Raw genomic sequence first — 18,539 nt, 5'->3', positions numbered from 1 at the left:
TCCTTTGCAGCGGCCTGGGTTCAAGTCCGACCTGCGGCCCTTTGATACCACCTTTCCTGTCTATCCACTGTGAATATCTAATAAAGGGGGAAAAAAATGATCTAATTATTTATTTTTTATTTATTTTTATTATATAAGATAAAATACAATACACTTTTGATAAGAGGACATGTTGTTTTGCACAGTTTACATTAAAAAAAGAAGTATTTTTCAGTCTTTTTTCTGCAGTTCATTCTGTTTAAATAAATCGTGAGAAAATCGTATCATGAACTTAAAATCGTTAGAATCATGAGTTGAGTGTACAGTATCGTTACATCCCTACTTATGAGTATACACAGTATACCACATATCACATACTCCAGTTTTTGTGTTGCATAATTCCCATTTTGTGTCCCCTGAACATGTAACTAACATGTCTGTGTCTTTTCACTCAGTTCTGTCAGGCCCAAGACTTTGAGTACCTGACTGGCCGTGTGTGGATTGGTTTCTGGCTCATCTTCATCGTCCTGGTGATTGTGGCAGCAGAGGGCAGCTTCCTCGTTCGCTACATCTCACCCTTTACCCAGGAGATTTTTGCTTTCCTCATCTCCCTTATCTTCATTTATGAGACTTTTTCGAAACTCTTCAAGGTACACTGAGACACTTTTTTTATGCATATTTCCCCATAACAAGAAACCAAGATATTTCCCTAATTACTTATTCATTGGGGCTGCAGCTATCGTTTACTTTCATTGTCGATTAATGTGTTGATAATTTTCTCGAATAATCAATTAGTTGTTGTCAAGACGACGTCCTCAAATTTCTCGTTTTGTCCACAACTCAAAGATGTTCAGTTTACTCAGTTTAGTCACAGAGGAGTGAAGAAACTACAACATATTCACATTTAAGAAGCTGGAATCAGAGACATTTTACCTTTCATTTTCATAAGAAATGACTCAAACGGATGAATTGATTATTAAAATACATGCTAATTAATTTATTAATTGACAACTAATCGATACATTTTGCAGCTCTTATTAGGATTAATAGTACAATACTTATTAGTTGATAGCATCTAGGAATTAGGTTGAATCCTTCCCTTGTCATATCTGCAGAAAAAGCCACTGCAAACAATCCACACAGGATAAAACTGAGACTCCCTTCTTCTTTCCAGGTGTTTAAGGAACATCCACTGATGTCAATGTACCCCAGTGACTCCACCCCAGCTACTGAGCTTCAACACGCTGATGGCCCCATCTTAAACCAGCCCAACACTGCTCTTATGTCTATGGTCCTCATGATGGGCACTTTCTTAGTGGCTTTCTTCCTCAGGAAATTCAGAAACAGTCGGTTTTTAGGTGGCAAGGTAACCTGCTTTACTGAGTCTCACTCAACAGTGGAAGTCAGCATGGGCCTTTAAAGAGACCCTGAGGAGCTCTCTTGTAAACTAGTGCGCACACTAGCGCTACTAGTGGTCAAAAACTCCTCAGGGTTCCTTTAAATCTACTTATTTTGAAAAAGTCAACTCAGACTAGGGATGCACCGAATCCAGATTTTTGGGGTTCGGCCGAATACCGAATCCAGAAGTTAAGATTCTGCCGAATCCGAAACCGAATACCGAATCCTACTCCCATCCTCAGTCCATTAATAAAGTAAACACATTAATGAAATAAACAACGTCCACAGCCTCTAAAATAGCTAATAACAACCTAATGTTGAATTCACACGCTCTTTTCACATCGTAGGAAAGCATATCGCTATCGCCAGATGAGTGACAATTGTGTTTGGCAAAAAACTGTGGTCAACTGCAGTGCTGAATGCAAACACCCATGTCTATGGGCTTCTGCACTCTAGCAGTCATAGTAATAGAAGTTATAATGACTAACAAACGGAGAACAAAACACTACAGCCTGTCAGACCACACAACAAAGATGACACACAAACAAACACAAAATCGCGTCACCACTACACACTGTTGTATGACACATAGTAGTCTCCTGGAGGAAAAGCTGGTGGAATAAGAGTAGGGAGAGAGACAGCGAGGCGCTGGGTGATGTAAGGCACAAGCGTGGTGCAAAGACTGTCCAGGGTCAGAGACACAGGCTGACGGGTCGAAAGAGAAAGGTCACTGGTGGTGGTGTGTGCGGTTCAACTTAATGTTGAATTCACATCGAAAAAGCACATTGCTATTGCCAGACGAGTGACAGTTTAGTTTGGCAAATCTTCGCTAACCAGTGTATGGTGAAGGCATGTTGGGTGGGTGAAATTAGAAAGCTAACGTTAGCTAACGAGCAGCAGCCGGTCGTTCCGCTCCCACTGTAGGGAGACTCATTTGCCGAAAGAACGGCTGACAGCCCGGGAGAGACTGTCTGGTTAACACAAGTTTTTACCTGTGACTGTCCTTTGCCATACCTGGGGTTGCTGCATTTTGGCTGCTGTCTGTGGATTCCTTAATGCACAACTCTTATTCTTTCGGATGTTTCATGCGCAGGTGTTTTGGCAGCAGCGATGTTGTGTGTTGTTTGGGGTCCTTGCCGCCGCGTGACAGGTCAGCGGGTTGGGCGTGTGGCTCGGCTTGGGTCACCTTCTTTTGGCCGGGGGTGCTGCCGGGCGGCGCTTTTTCTGCTCGCGAGTTCCATTTTCACTTTCTCACAGCCTACTGCATTGAACGCTCCACCTACGTAAACACCTTCCCGTAGTCAACGGCGGCATCATTATGTCGACCAGCGTCGCGCGCATAGTGCAAGCGTAGGGTTCGGTTCGGTGGAAAAAAATTCTAAGGTTCGGCAGAAACCGAACCCCGTCAAAAAGCCCAATATTTGGCCGAATCCGAACCTGAATCCTGGATTTGGTGCATCCCTAACTCAGACATAATGTGTATTTCCAATACACCATATATTTTGTGTACGGATTGTGGATTTTATTACACTGTGTCAATAATTGTCCAAATTTAGTCAATCACAAGGTGCGTCCAGTACAGCTACAAGGAATTGTTTTCAGCGGTGTCACAGTAAATGTCACCTTATAGCCTGTCAACATAGTGACAAAACAGTAATACAGAATCAGAATCAGAAAAGCGTGTATTGCCACAGTAACTTACACTTATGTGGAATTTGTCTCGTGATTGGTGCATACATAAAGATACAAACATATTGAAGATTACTGTAATAAGACTACGTAATAAATAAAGAAACCGAAACAAATATATATACAAAATAGCTGTTTAGCATAAGATACATATAATGCATATAGTACAGATACTTTAATGTGGTCATGCTTTCATTCTAACCAATGCCACTGCTGTTTCTGATAAATAACAATATGTACACTTTAGAAACAGAAGCACCAATCTTTTATGTCAGCAGTAGTCCCAATAAACCCTTGAGATGCAGCCACAACACATATAGTATATACTGTGTTTACAAAGGAGTCATGGCAGTTTAAAGCAGCCATATTATGCTCATTTTCAGGTTCATAATTGTATTTTAAGGTTGTACCAGAATAGGTTTACATGGTTTAATTTTCAAAAAACACCATATTTGTGTTGTACTGCAGTGCTCTCTCTCACTGCTGCAGATCCTCTTTTCACCTGGTCTCTGTTTTAGCTACAGAGTGAGACCTCTTTTCTTCTTCTTCTTCTCTACTATCTTTGATTACACTCGCACATGCTCAGTAGCTCAGATGTAGATCATGTCAGCTAGCTAGCTCCATAGACAGTAAAAGAAAGGCTGTTTCTACAACTTCAGTCAGTTACAAGGCAGGATTAGCTGGGAGTAGAGTTTAGATTCTCGGCCCAAGCCCGAGGCCGTTATTTCCGCCACTATCCTCGGGCCGGGCCGGGATCAAGCATTTTTTTTTTTTTTTTTTATCCATTACCTATTTAGCCTAATTGGGTGGGGAGAAAGCTATGCCATAATCAGAAATATTATAAATATGTATATATAAGCTATATAAAAGTAACAAATGTGTAAAAAATTTAGGCTGCAGTTACAAAATGCAGCACTTCATGCGCGGAGTCTCCTCCTCTCGCACGCATCACACCGGGCTTGCTGTGCTGTATTGTGTATCTTAAGTGCAACATGGAGCTTGAAGATGTAAAGAAAAAAAGGAGGAGAATTACCTTTGAGCAAGTGTGGAGGAAAGTCGGAGGTATGGAAGCAGTTTAAACAAGTCGTGGGCAGTGACAACAATATGTTGTTCATCATTGTTTCTTTTTTTTACGTTTCTTCATTCAGATCCATTTGCGATCCGTTCCATTCTGAATAAACAAACAGCGCAGTTTACATGCTTCGTCCTTGTTGCATTATTCTAAACATATTTCTGTAGTTCAAACAACTCTGAATTGTAGTTGAGAACGTCAGTTATAACGGCCCACGTATTAAAAAAGTGTCGGGTTTAAATCGGGCTCGGGCTCATAATTACAGTTAATGAGCCGGGCTCGGACGCAACGTGCTCGGGCTCGGGTAGGTTCGGGCTTGATTTTTTGGGCCGATCTAAGCTCTAGCTGGGAGACTTCTAAATGAGGGCGCACATGGAAGTAGTTCTTTTGTAGATTATGGTGAACTTGTGTGTGTTGTAGCAGTGCTTTGCTATTCAGAACGAGGTAGCATGCTAGCGTTAGCATGCTAGTGTTAGCATTAGCACGCTAACGCTACAAGCTAATGGTTGCGGTTAGCCTGCTCATTTCGGCTTGTGACGTCACAAGCCGTGCCGATTTTGAACAGCTCACCCAGAGACTGAAGGCAGGACACATTCAGAAACCGTATCTCACTCTAAACAGCATGGATGGATTTTTTTCACAGTTTGTATGTGTGTGGAAGCACCAGAGACACAACATAACACCCCAAATCCCAGAAAAAGTGATTTTTTCATAATATGGGCACTTTAAGGAAAAGTGGGCATGTCAATTATGGAATTCAAAGATTGTAGAGGAACTAAAAGTTTGTGTTTAAAGGTCCCATGGCGTGACCATTTCACTTTATGAGGTTTTTTAAACATTAATATGAGTTCCCCCAGCCTGCCTATGGTCCCCCAGTGGCTAGAAATGGTGATAGGTGTAAAATCGAGCCCTGGGTATCCTGCTCTGCCTTTGAGAAAATGAAAGCTCAGATGGGCCGATCTGGAATCGTCCCTTTATGACGTCATAAGGAGCAAGGTTACCTCCCCTTTCTCTGCTTTGCCCGCCCAGAGAATTTGGCCCACCCATGAGAGAGAGAGAGAGACATCATGGCTTGCAAACGAGCGAAGCATGGCAGTTGGTCAAGGCCACACCCCCACCCTCCACCTTGCCCCCCCCCTCTCTCCTTCTCAATAGCATTTAAAGCTACAGACACAGAAATGGCACATCCTAAGGAAAGCTCATTGTGGGACTGGCTCTAGTGGCTGTAATTCTGCACCAAGGCTGAATTTCGGGAAAGAGACTTCAGATACAGTATTAGGGGACCACTAAGGCCTATATAAAAGAGACTTCAGATACAGTATTAGGGGACCATTTAGGTCTATAAAGAGACTCATCTATAGGGACCCTAGCTATAAAAGAGACTTCAGATACAGTATTAGGGGATCACTAAGGTCTATATAAAAGAGACTTCAGATACAGTATTAGGGGACCACTAAGGCCTATATAAAGAGACTTCAGATACAGTATTAGGGGACCACTAAGGTCTATATAAAATCATCCAAAAAGCAGCATGTCATAGGACCTTTAACACAGTTTAAACCAATAACACTAATGCATCCAACAGGGAATGTTTCCCTTTAAATTGAACTTGAAGATAACTTGCTTTGCCTCCTTTCTAGTTAATCTCTTGCTTGTGGTAAAATGAGCTTTATATAAATTTGTATGTACTGAAGGTTAACTTGATTTGATTGATGTTTGGTGTCTCATTATCCCCAGGCCAGAAGAATCATTGGTGACTTTGGCATCCCCATCTCAATTTTATTTTCAGTGTTGGTGGATTACTCCATTACTGACACGTACACACAGGTAACTGTCATGTCAATTACTTCCGTCACAGCAACAGTTGTATTACAGTTCCAACAAATCAGGGCCTTTTTTTCTCAGTACTGAAAATTATCTTTATTTACTTTTAGAAACTGAATGTGCCGCCGGGCTTCTCCGTCACCTCCCCTGACAAGAGAGGCTGGTTCATCAGTCCCTTTGGGGACAAGCGTCCCTTTCCCACCTGGATGATGGGAGCATCCATTGTACCTGCCATTCTCGTCTTCATCCTCATTTTCATGGAATCTCAGATCACTTCGTACGTACAGTATGATTATCTACAGTGGTGTACAGTAGAATCTGTGTGTGTGTGTGTGTGTGTGTGTGTGTGTGTGTGTGTGTGTGTGTGTGTGTGTGTGTGTGTGCGTGCGTAAAAGTAAGATAGATAGATAGATAGATAGCTTTTATTGTCATTTAACTGTACATAGAGTGCATATATGAACGAAATTTCATTCCACTGGCTCATAAATACTGCCTTAACTAAAAACAAAATTAGTATACAAAAATAAATTCAAATGCCACAGAGTGTTAGTTTTACATTAAAATATGACACTAAAAAAAGGTGTTTGACAGCAGCATAAATAATAATATTGAAAACAGTTATTGTACGTTTAAAAAATAGATACTATTATTGCACATGTTAGTAAATAAATATAATATAATAAATAAGGTATACTCCACTAATTTTTCTTTGATTCAGTGTTTTAAATATTTTCTCAATTTTCCTCCAATCTGTCAGATTGATAGTCAGTAAGAAGGAGCGTCGCTTGGTCAAAGGCTCGGGCTTCCACCTGGATCTCCTGCTCATCGTCATCCTGGGTGCCATCTGTTCTCTCTTCGGCCTGCCGTGGCTCACGGCGGCCACTGTGCGCTCCGTCACTCATGTCAACGCCCTCACCGTGATGAGCAAGGCCACGGCGCCCGGCGAGAAGCCCATGATCCAGGAGGTGAAAGAACAGAGGCTGACCGGCCTTCTTGTGGCTGTTCTTGTTGGTAAGAGGAAAAGGGAAGGATGGACGTGTGGGATGCTAATGGTTCCTTCGCTAAAACCCACCCCCGAACAGCAATTTTCCAAACACAGCTTAGCAACTGTAGCTAGCAGTGGCGGAATGTAACTAAGTACATTTACTCAAGTACAAATTTGAGGTACTTGTACTTTACTTGAGTCTTTTCTTTTCATGCCACTTTCTACTTCTACTCCGCTACATTTCAGAGAGAAATATTGTACTTTTTACTCCTCTACATTCATCTGACAGCTTTAGTTATTTTACAAATTAAGATTTTTTGCACATAAAACACATGTAGTTTATAAAATACAATGTTTTATTATAAATTAAAGTACCCAACAATATAACGGGCTACAAGTCCAGCTGAAATGATTAGATGATTAAACACTTAGTTGACAGGACAGTTGACAGAACTGTTTGGATCATGTCCAGTTTCTAAAATGTGAGGATTTTTCTGCATTGGGGCACTGCGAGTGACCGCGAAGGTGACGGTCCTTTCAGGTACCGCAGCAGTTGACTTTAACCGACAAAAAGTGAGCGACAACAGTTAAGTTTAGCCACCAAGACGACTAGTCACGTTAAGAAAAATGATCGTGGTTTGGATTTAAACACTTCCGGAAACAAGCATATGTCCTGGTTGAAAGTCTATTGCTTTCCCCGGAAAGTGAACTCTGCTTCCTGGATTGAAAGCGCTGTGTTTTATGACCCAGCCATCCACCACAACCTCCTCCCTACACGGCCCACAGCGTTCTTATACAGCGGCCGTCAATGTGGTGCTTACAGCAAAAAATACGTGGACCACATACGAATTATAGTGCTTTACTTTTCGTATCTATATGTATAAAAGGTTCATGCAGCCTGCTTCATTTATCTTTTACAAAAACACAACACAAAACCAATTAGAAACATTAAAAACACAGCTAAAGTCAACAGTTGTTATGCTATGCTAGAATGGAAAGCTTGACAGGCAAAGCAGCGGTGACTGGGGGGGATTGGGCTTAGCGCATGGTCAATTGGTTGGTGGAAGGCTCCTCTTGACCATATAACATTTTATTTTATTATAAATTGAATAATAAACTTATCAAATAAATCAAGAAATGGAATTTAATTCCACAAAAATAGTTCTCTCATTAAAAGACACAAGACACAAATCACACAGCAGTGCATCTGAAAGGAGCAGAAGGAAAAGAGGAATCTGAACTACTGACCGCTTTCAGAGCAATTATTCTGTTTTATTATCTGGCTGTGGGAGTTGTATTTTGCGACAGCATTATAACATTGCTGGAATTTCCAGGCAATTATTTGTCTTAAACGAAAACATGAGCTCAAAGGTACAAAGTGCCACTTCTGCAGCTCCTGCATGTCTAGACATTCATGAAGTATGAATCAGCCGTTCCAACAGCTTACGAGTTTACGCTCTGTTTACAAATTGTCCTCAAAATGAACCGAAACACAAATTTTTCCAAATGAAAATCATTAAACTCTAAATGCAATGACTGACATTGCAACATTGTTTTCATGCAGTGACTAGTACTATTTTGCCAGCAGAATATCTTGTTACAATTAAGGTGGGGTTCCCAAAGAAGTCTTAAGTATAGTTTGATCCCGTTTGAGTATACAGTCATAATGACGCATCATGATTGTTGAGCCTTTGTTTGATTAAAAATGCTATTTGGATTAGGAATAAGACTTTTTGGATTAGCCCAAAGACCGTTTCAACCAAGGCAGCTGAACAGTGAATACGTTTCAAATAAACGGCGTTGACAGCATGTTTGTTATGAGGGCTGTTCCCTTGTTGAATGAATAAATATCTTCATAGTTGCTAATTATTGTACACGTGACGTGTGTAGAGTCTCAAAAACAGTAGTCTCGCATTGCCAAAACTATCTCCACAGCGCAAGGTTTAGGGTTAGGGTTAGAATCAAAACTAAAAAACATACATTCTGGGATAGGAGAAAAAAACGCTCTGGGTTGTTTGCATTTCTTTAAACCAACCCACAATCGTCTTGGGCGGCCCTCAGTTTGGGTTGGAGATGCTGGTGACTCTGCAAAATAGCCTCAAGAAGGAACTTGCTTTGGTGGAACATTTGCACCTCGCAAAAGAAAACGCCTCATACAATATTAAATGAAGGTAACTGTTCACACAATACAATACCGTGAGCTATTTAAATTAGCTGGATACATAGTTAAACAATACTTTCTCTTTCCAGTGTATTGCCGTGTGTACTTCATCAATGGCAATCCTCTCCAATCGGTCCCAAAACGTCCCAGTTATGGCGTTTTTCCACTACATGGTACCTGCTCAGCTCGGCTCGGCTCAGCTCGACTCGGCCACGGTGCCCCGTCCTCCTTTTTCCATTGCAGATTGAGTACCGCCTCATGCGTGAGGCGAGCGTGGCTGGTCGTCATAGCGACGGCGCAGAAAACTGCCGCGACCAAACGCAACACACACACACACACACAGAACGTGGAATGTGTGTTGTTTTTGATTCTCAAGACAAATTTTGAAAAAAACACCGCTGGCTGAACTATTTAAAAATGGCAGGTTTGTTCAGGACACCCCCGTCTGTCGCTAGCGATGATGACGCAGTGATTAGTGACGATTCTCTCTGACCAATCAGTAGTCTGCAGGTTTTCACGTCACCTTTTGGTATCGCCCAGTAGCTCGCTTGGAACCTGGACGGAGGTGGTACTAAATAAAGTACCTGTTGGCAGGTACCAGGGACTTTTTTTCATAATGGAAAACCAAAAAAGGCGAGTAGAGTCGAGGCGAGTCGAGCAGGTACCACGTAATGGAAAAACGCCATTAGAGAGTAAATGCCGTATACATATTTTTTGTAAATCTCACTGAGAGAACCAAGGAGGCCTGCCTTATTGCACGATCCAAATTTTCTTCAAAACTTGCCATTTTCAGCCTAGAAATGTACTTCCGTTGATCCAGATTACAAAAACAGTAATATCGTTAGAAAACCTCACCTCTAACCCCTTTCTGCCCATCAGGTATGTCTATAGTGATGACAAACGTGCTCCGCCTCATTCCTCTGGCTGTGCTCTTTGGCATCTTCCTGTACATGGGGGTCACCTCTCTGACAGGCATCCAGCTGTATGAACGCATCACACTGATGGTCACGCCAGCCAAGCATCACCCTGACCACATCTACGTCACCAAGGTAACATACGCAATAAGAATGTTGACATGCCCTCGTCTTCTATTATTAGTGGTAAGATGGAGAAGCCAAACCCAGCAGAGTGGTAACTGTAGCCGAGTCAAGGCAGCCTTTTTCCCTGCAGTCTTTGGTTTTTAGTTCGGTTTGATAGAGAGACCTCATTATTCAGATCCCTGCACATGCATATGTATACCTCTTATTTGTGCCTTACATTTGACTGTGAGCAACTGCAACTTCATCATTTCCCTGAGGGGATCAATAAAGTATTCTGATTCAGATTCTGTATACATGATACATGAACAGCATCTAGGTTTTCGTCATTTTTGTCAAATCTGGATTTCACCTACTTCCCAGATACATGGAGAAAGGGAAATGTTGCTGAACTTTTGACCCCAAACAGAGAGTTGGGTTACTGGCTGCATTCATCGCACTCCATCTCCATCTGATGATGATCAGATGAAGATGGAGTCTTGAAAAATTGTGAACCTATTCGTTAAGCTTGTGAGGGGGGATGATGTATGTACATTAGGAAACTATCATGCAAACAGCACACAATGCTTCCACTTTAGGGTGACCAAGTCTATAATAAATGGAAATATAATAATATTTGTAATTTTATAATAAACAAAACCAAGCACTAACGTACTCATTAAACATCAGAGTAAAATGGAAAGATGACGTGAAATGGCAGCTGACAAGTTAGTAGGCACAACTAGACTAGCACAATCAACATGTTGGCATGTAGTAAGTTACAATCGCAATCCCATAAAATGATGACACAATAGCTCTTAAAGAGGGGAGTGAACAGGGAAAGAAAGACACAGGGCCCAGGTTTCTTTTTGAGTTCATACCGGAGCAGACAGATCACAAACTAAGCATCAATATCACACGATCTTGCTTTGAGTTTTGATACTTGCTTGAATAGAATCAACACCAAAGGAAAAAACAATAGGACCCATCTCACATTAGATCACTCTCAGGACACATGAACACTCATCTCAGTGCATGCACTCTACTTCTCTGCCACTCTTGTGTGCATGCACCTTTTTGTTTCAGAGATTTCACACAATAAGCACATTTACTCAAGTACTGTACTTAAGTACAAATTTGAGGTACTTGTACTTTACTTGAGTCTTTTCTTTTCATGCCACTTTCTACTTCTACTCCGCTACATTTCAGAGAGAAATATTGTACTTTTTACTCCACTACATTCATCTGACAGCTTTAGTTACTAGTTACTTTACAGATTAAGATTTTTACACACAAAACACATGTAGTTCATACAATACAATGTTATATTATAAATTAAAGTACCCAACAATATACAGGCCTACAAGTCCAGCTGAAATGATTAGCCGATTAAACACTTAGTTGATTGACAGAACAGTTTGGATCGTTTCCAGTTTCTAAAATGTTTTTTCTGCATTGAGTACTTTTACTTTTATTTATACTTTAAGTACATTTTCCTGATTATACTTACATACTTTTACTTAAGTTACATTTTCAGTGCATGATTTTGACTTATAACAGAGTATTTTTACAGTGTGGTATTAGTACGTTTACTTTAAGTAAAGGATCTGAATACTTCTTCCACCACTGCATCTCACATTAGATCAGTATCATTATTGTTAATAACGTGTTTTACCATGCATTTGGTTAAACAATCAAATCAAGTTTTGTGGTACATGAAAAACACAGGAAAGGACAGGACAAGGTTTACAGAAAATTCAGTCCCTCACATCATTAGACGCAGGACTACCCACTAGATGGAGCCAAAAACATGTCAGATTTTCCTTATGTGAGGGAACAGTTTGGGATAGAGTGTGTTTATTGTGTCTCTGAGTATCTGTGTGTACGTCTGTGTGTCTGTACTGGGCTCGATGGCCTATTGACTTTCAACCCATTAACCACCACGCGTGTTGCTTCAGGTGAAGACATGGCGTATGAACATGTTCACCATCATCCAGTTGGCGTGCATCGTGGCTCTGTGGGTAGTGAAGTCTACCAACGCCTCGCTGGCGTTCCCCTTCGTCCTCATCATGACGGTGCCGCTGCGCCGCCTCATCCTGTCCAGGATTTTCGAGGAACGTGAGCTCCAGGCGGTAGGTTTGGGTAGCAGAGACACTCCAGGAATGTTTGAGTCTGCCACCATAGTCTGATCCCACATAGCCTCAGGATACTTATTCTATAGCAAATGTAATACTAGAGGGATGTTGGCATGTTTTGATATCTGTCTTACACTAACATCTCTTAACGAAATCCTACAAAATGAACTAGAAATTATTTTCTCCTCTGTGATTATGGACAGCTTTCTCATCCAAATCTTTTTCAGATGACATGCAAATATTTCCTTTTGCTCTGCTTTCTAACCAGAAAAAAAGATTCACAGTCCGTTTTGAAGCCAGGCTTCATGTTTTCTTGGTTAGATCGCCTAAACTCACACACGTCAACGCTGTCAGATTAAAACCTTCCAGTTCCAAAATGTCAACTTTTTCAGGAGCTAGTATAAACAGCTTTGGTCTTAACTTGACCACCATTTGTGTTGTGTTCATCCAAAGGTCTCATGAACCCAAGGCACTGTAAAATCAAATGACAGAGGACCTTCAAATTAAGTTAAAACTTGAAAATGACCAAAATTAGACCTCAACCCTCTTATATGAACCAGTTTATACTCTGTATTTTTTATATTTTTTCATTCTTTGCTTTGTTCTTTTCAAACATGTTTAGGTACCAAATACGTCTGAATCTTTCACACCTTGTTTCAGCTGGTTTTAGACCAAGGACAAAAAAGATACATTGTTGCCTTTTAGTTCTGGATTCAGTGTTATGCCGTCACTGTCTTTTTACAAACAAAAAGGTGGAGCTTGCTCTATTACTGGAACAAAATAGGGTAACACTTTACTTGAAAAGTAATGGTAATGGTAAATTGTTGTTTTTACACTTTGGTTTTTATATGGATAAAACAAATGAGATACAACATTTTTATTAGTGAGCTTAAGCAGTGCTGGTTGGCAAATTGTGTTACCTTTGGACAGGCTAGCTGTTTCCCTGTTTTCAGTTTGTATGCTAAGCTAAGTTAGCCAGCTGCTAGCTGTAGCTTTATTCTTAGCAAACAGACATTGTGTCTATAATCAATCTTCTCATTTAACTCTCTGCATCAAAGCGAATGAGTGAATATCCCAAAATGCCCAATCATTTCTTTCAGAATTAGCAGCTTTAAACGTACAATATGTAACTTTCTGCCGCTAGGGGTCTCTCAATCAAAACAATGGATGGTAAACACGGACTTTTGATGACGTTGGGAAGTTGTGTTAATTATGGGAGTTGTAGTTTTTATTGTTAAACACCATCGCTAGATTAGAATGCATCTGTTCACGCACGAGTGTACCCATTCAAGTTTATTCACGTTACGTTTAGTAACGTTTATTCATGTCATTCTAATAAAATAGCTGCAGTTTCCCCCAACATAATTACGTTTTTCTTGATTCGATAGCTGACCAGTTAGCTAGTGAGCCAGCAATCTAACATTAGCCAGCAGCTAAAATCACAGTGACTATCACAATATATTTCACGTCAATGTCACCTTTTGGATATTTTCAACACCGTGCGGACAGGGTTTGTTGTATCGTTACTCAAGAAAGCTAAGAGACGGGTGTGGGTGGGGATTGCCGACGGTAAGGACATTCAATGGCCGTTGTCGGCAGCAGAACATCTCCCAGCCTCCTGGAATTATCTCCCCTTCACTTTGCTAGCTAGCTAGCTAGTCATTTTGGTGCTTAACCCACCTTTTGTCGGGTTAATTTAGCTAACTGTAAAGACAGCTAAACGCGAAGGGGGGAGAAATTTGGCAGGGAGGAGATTTTCGGCACGAACACCGGTAGCGCTAACGGAGACGTAGCTAACGTTATGGATGGCCGCTGTTCTGGCTCCGGTGCCTGGGTCTGATATGGTCTGTTTTCCGACGCTTTATTAAACTGCCGTTAGCGTCGTTAGCACCCGGCACTGGAGTTAAGTGCTGGCTGGGTTTCGGATTGCTGTAGCTAATGATAGTGGCTGTTGTCAGCTGTCATCCCAACTGAAGTCTCTCTGCAATGAGGGAGTGAGGCAGACCGACTAGCTGGCTAAATTAGCATTAGATTAGTCGTCTATCTATACGGTTAACGTTACTGGTGAACTTATTCGTGGGTTAGCCCAGTGCTGTTATCTGTGGTCAAAATAATCATACTAAAAATAACTTTATGAGCGTGTTGAACGATGTTGTAACCTCATAATGTTCCCAAAACCACCAAGCATTAGCAATAATGTTAGCTACTTGTCAACCAGCACACTGTAGTAACGCTAAGCTGGATCGATATTGATATGTATCAATAAAGTAGAGCTCTGCTCTATTACTGTGTTGCAAAGTGGTATGTAATTAATCACAAAATTATGCCGTGTGGCAAAAAAAGCAGTATTACGTTATGAGTATTTCTTTCTGTGACATTGTATGATTTACAATTACTCTCGAACGTAGCATCTGGGTGCCCTGTTTTGACGGAAGTTACTAGTAACTAGAGGGTGAAAGGTTATATGACGCCTCTGACAGGCGACTGAAGGAAACGTCCCGTGTCAAAAATAAAATAACAGATTTTTCTGTGGAAACATTTGGGATAGTGTAAGAACACAACTCAAAAAATATAATACATAAGTATGGTCGTTTTTAGACATTTTAATGCAGAGATGTTACATATTGTACCTTTAACAGTAGATTAGCTGTTGAAGTCATCCTAAAATCACACATCTACTCTCAGGAAATCCACATGGAAGCAGACCTACCTTTTCACATGGTCTCAGTGCGATAGTTTAGTCCACTGGTTCCCAACCTTTTTCATGTCAGGGACCACTAAACTGACACAAGATAGTGCCCCAGGTTCCCCCATCTGATAGGAGTTTAGCTTTTAGATGTTTAATTGCAGATATATATAGTCAGACCAAAATAGTCATACATTCTGCCATTGTGTTACTTCTGGATGGAATCATAGTGGAAATAATTGTTCCCCTATTTTGCTGGGGACCCCCTCGAACCCCCTCAAGGACCCCTGGGGGTCCCCGGACCCCACTTTGGGAACCACTGGTTTAGTCTGCACCCGATTTTAATTGACAGCTCTCGAACCAGCCAAAGATTTAGTTTAGTTTAGTTTATTTGTTTCACAGAACATAAAAAACAAATTACATTGAAGAAATACATGTGAGGGTGTGGTAGAACCCTGTAACAGCTTATATTAAAACCACAACCAAAGGACATACACAAATGTAGACATACAAAATCAAAAATACATTTAAGTGTTAAGGTGCACCACCAGAGTTGGTTTGAACAGCACCAAACAGGTTAGGTGTTGAATGAAAATGACTGAAGATCATTTGTCCTTTCACAGCTGGATTGCGACGAGGATTCTCCCAACTTTGATGAAGATGGACGAGATGAGTACAACGAGATCCACATGCTTGTATAAATTTAAAATTGGACCCAGTCAGTAGGACTTCCTCCGCCCTCCAGCTCGGACCAATCAGAGCAAGTCTCTTCGGAAACCTCTGCGTTTCTGGGTAATGGTGACACATCCAAAGGGAGCTACCGTAATGGTGTTTGTAAAATATACCAAAAGCTATGGCTGGATGATCACTTCTTACCTTTAGTTTATTCCAGTTTTTTTTTTTTTTAAAGAGCACCCCTTCTGTTAGATCTCTGTGGTGGTGGTGATATGTTACACTCCCTGAGGCCAGAAAATAACTGAGCACCCTACCTGAAGTGGACTAAACTAGCAACACTGACATGAACACTTTATCCAACGTTTTATCCTATTTATCCCTTTAATTAGTCTGCAGGTTCTGGGCATAAGTGCAATGATGTTGGTGAGCTCTAGGACTACAGCAGGTTGGATCATTTATTTAGACTTATTTTTGTCCTGGAAGCGGGAAATAGGGTCAATTTGCTTTCATTTCATTTAATTCAGGAAGCAGATTTTAATCAAAATTCATAATTGTTCATGTGAATTGACCCTAAAACTCAAAGCCCAGAATTCCACTCTGTCTGTTTCGTTTAGCTGCCTTTTTTCCTTTAAACTACTGCCATTTCCTATATTTTGCAATGATGTGCAAACAAGGAGTTAAGTAGTCCCTTTCCTTTCTGTACAGACTTTTAGTAATGAGCACTTTGACTGGGCAAAAGTTCACTTTTTTTTTCTGCCAACTGAGCTCCCTGGCACAAAGCCTCCTCTCTAAATGTAGTCTCCCCTTGAAGCCAAAATCTCTGCAGAGACTGTGCAAGCCTCTTCAAAGGGCTGTTACTGTACTTTGTTAGGTGTTTAATGGCCAACATGCCAGTCCACTGACCCCCACTATTGTCACCTTGGATGTATAAGTAAATAGCTAAAATGGTGTCAACCCTATTTTTCTACTGTGTTGTATATCTATTTATTTTGTGACCTTTGGACTTAATGCCATGCCAGATTATCAGCGATGTTTAGACTCCGAGAGGCTCAAAGTGCTGTAAGAGTTAGTTTAAACTAAAAAGGAACATTGTGTAAATTGACACATTCAGACATCATTCATCCGTTCTTTCACCTTCTCTGTGATATTTCCATGGTGTGGTGCATTTTAATTGTCATGAATAATATAACAAACTTGTGTGGAACAGCATAGAAACTAAGCAAACACACAAGCACTGAAAACACTGGGGAACAGTTGAGTGTTGGCAGGATGTATGAATGATGTATTGTACAGTAAGACTGCGAACTTGCAATTACAATGTACCATCTGTGTTCAGAGTTTTTTTTAAATACCCAGAGATTTAGTTTTCACCTATATTGCGAGCCGACTATAGGATTTTAATGGCCATTGAGTCATGACTCCGGTAAACAGAAACCTTACTTCTGCCACACACAAACACCAATTGTTAGAACTACTGTACATATAAATGACACATTTCATAAGTGACTTAATCATTCAGTAACAAGTTGTGCACAGATTTGCTCTTATTTAAGAAGAAGAGAAAAGGCCAGTAAGTTAGACTCCACTCTGGCACACTTTCCTCTCAAAATACTTCATTTTGGAGCATTCTATGGATGTTAGAAGATAGAAGAAAAATGTTTCTGCACACTGTCATTGTTCCCAAATTCAATATTTAGTCTGACAATTTCAGAGTAAATAGTATGCAGAATCATTGTTCTGCGTGTTCACCTCTACACGGTATCTGCTGCAATGGATAAAGACATTTAAGGTGGAATCAGTGAAGACACAGCTGAAGAGGTTTATGTAAATAACTATTAAATATAACAAAAAAAGAAGAAAAAAAAACAATGTTTTCTTGTATTTACCTGGTTATAATGATTACTGCTGCAGGCATAGAATCAACAACATAAAACTCCAAAGTGCTAAAAAGTGAAGCACAGATTATGACATTCTCAAAGTACATTTAAAAAAAACTTTAGGAGTCCTGAGTGTGGTATTGTTTTTGTATGCTAACCACAGAAAAGAGTCATTTTACATAACCGTGTACTACCTATTATGAGCCATGCAAGAATTCTGTCTCAGGGGAAACTGACCTTGGATCTGTAAATATCACTTCCAAGCCTTTAGTTTGTTGTCTCTTGTGTGTACATAAAGCGGTCAAGGCAATCCAACACATGCTATGTAAAAATATATGGCTTACAGTCCAGGCTTTTGGGTCTCACTGTCAAATGGAGAAAAGAAGCTCGAGTGAAGAACATAACCTTTTCAACCATGTCTTTATGTGTCAGGCTTTACAAAGACTGTAAAGGTAAACAGAGCAAACACACTGATAGCTTCTCTCCATTATACTCCATGTTACCTGGCTCACTGTGTTCATGACGTTGTTGAATGTAAATGTTTGTCTGCCTGTATTTTTCAGGCACATGATTTTTCTTGTCAGATTTAGCAAGTTATGTTTCCAATTTATGGAGGTCCATTAGCAACAACGCTGTTGAGCGACCACAAAGAACTTTGTGACAGTTGAGCAGAAAAACAACAAAGAAACAAAAAACAAGAAGGATTATGTTAGATATTAACGATCAGAGCTCTAGCTAGACTTATATATGTTTATATTTCATTTCATTTATTATTTATCTCGAACAATCAACAGTGTTACAAAAGAAAACAAAACAAACAACAAAAATTTTAAAACCACAAAATAAAACACAACAATCAGAATTTAACACAAAATTAAAAGGGGATTAGTTCGAGAAGGAGCAGGTGGAAGCAAATAGCTTATTTGGTCCTGCCCCTACTTCACAAAATCATATTATTGCAAAGCAAATAGATATGCAAATACAGCATACAATTTTTAGGTCTTACAATAACTTACAACAATATACAACAATACCTTTACAT

At 40.3% G+C, this 18,539-nt stretch overlaps 1 protein-coding gene across 4 annotated transcripts in view; it reads left to right on the top strand.

The window, feature by feature from the left end:
• Positions 1-18,189, top strand: part of slc4a3 (solute carrier family 4 member 3) — an 86,433-nt gene extending 68,244 nt beyond the window's left edge. For 3 of the 4 annotated variants that reach the window (XM_031296535.2, XM_036004367.1, XM_036004369.1), the window contains 8 exons: positions 435-629; positions 1,154-1,345; positions 5,876-5,965; positions 6,073-6,239; positions 6,720-6,973; positions 9,988-10,157; positions 12,083-12,256; positions 15,569-15,816. In XM_031296535.2, the coding sequence (XP_031152395.1) occupies positions 435-629; positions 1,154-1,345; positions 5,876-5,965; positions 6,073-6,239; positions 6,720-6,973; positions 9,988-10,157; positions 12,083-12,256; positions 15,569-15,646 (1,320 nt within the window). In that variant the 3' untranslated portion in view covers positions 15,647-15,816. Of the gene's footprint in view, positions 1-434; positions 630-1,153; positions 1,346-5,875; positions 5,966-6,072; positions 6,240-6,719; positions 6,974-9,987; positions 10,158-12,082; positions 12,257-15,568 lie in introns of all 4 variants that reach the window. The other variant, XM_036004368.1, reaches the window with a different exon arrangement.
• The last annotated feature ends 350 nt before the right edge of the window (positions 18,190-18,539 follow it).

This window comes from Sander lucioperca, chromosome 8 (assembly GCF_008315115.2).
Source record: "Sander lucioperca isolate FBNREF2018 chromosome 8, SLUC_FBN_1.2, whole genome shotgun sequence".
NCBI lineage: Eukaryota > Metazoa > Chordata > Actinopteri > Perciformes > Percidae > Sander > Sander lucioperca.
The sequence above is the reverse complement of the archived record's forward strand: the minus strand, read 5'-3'. Positions and strand labels throughout refer to the sequence as shown.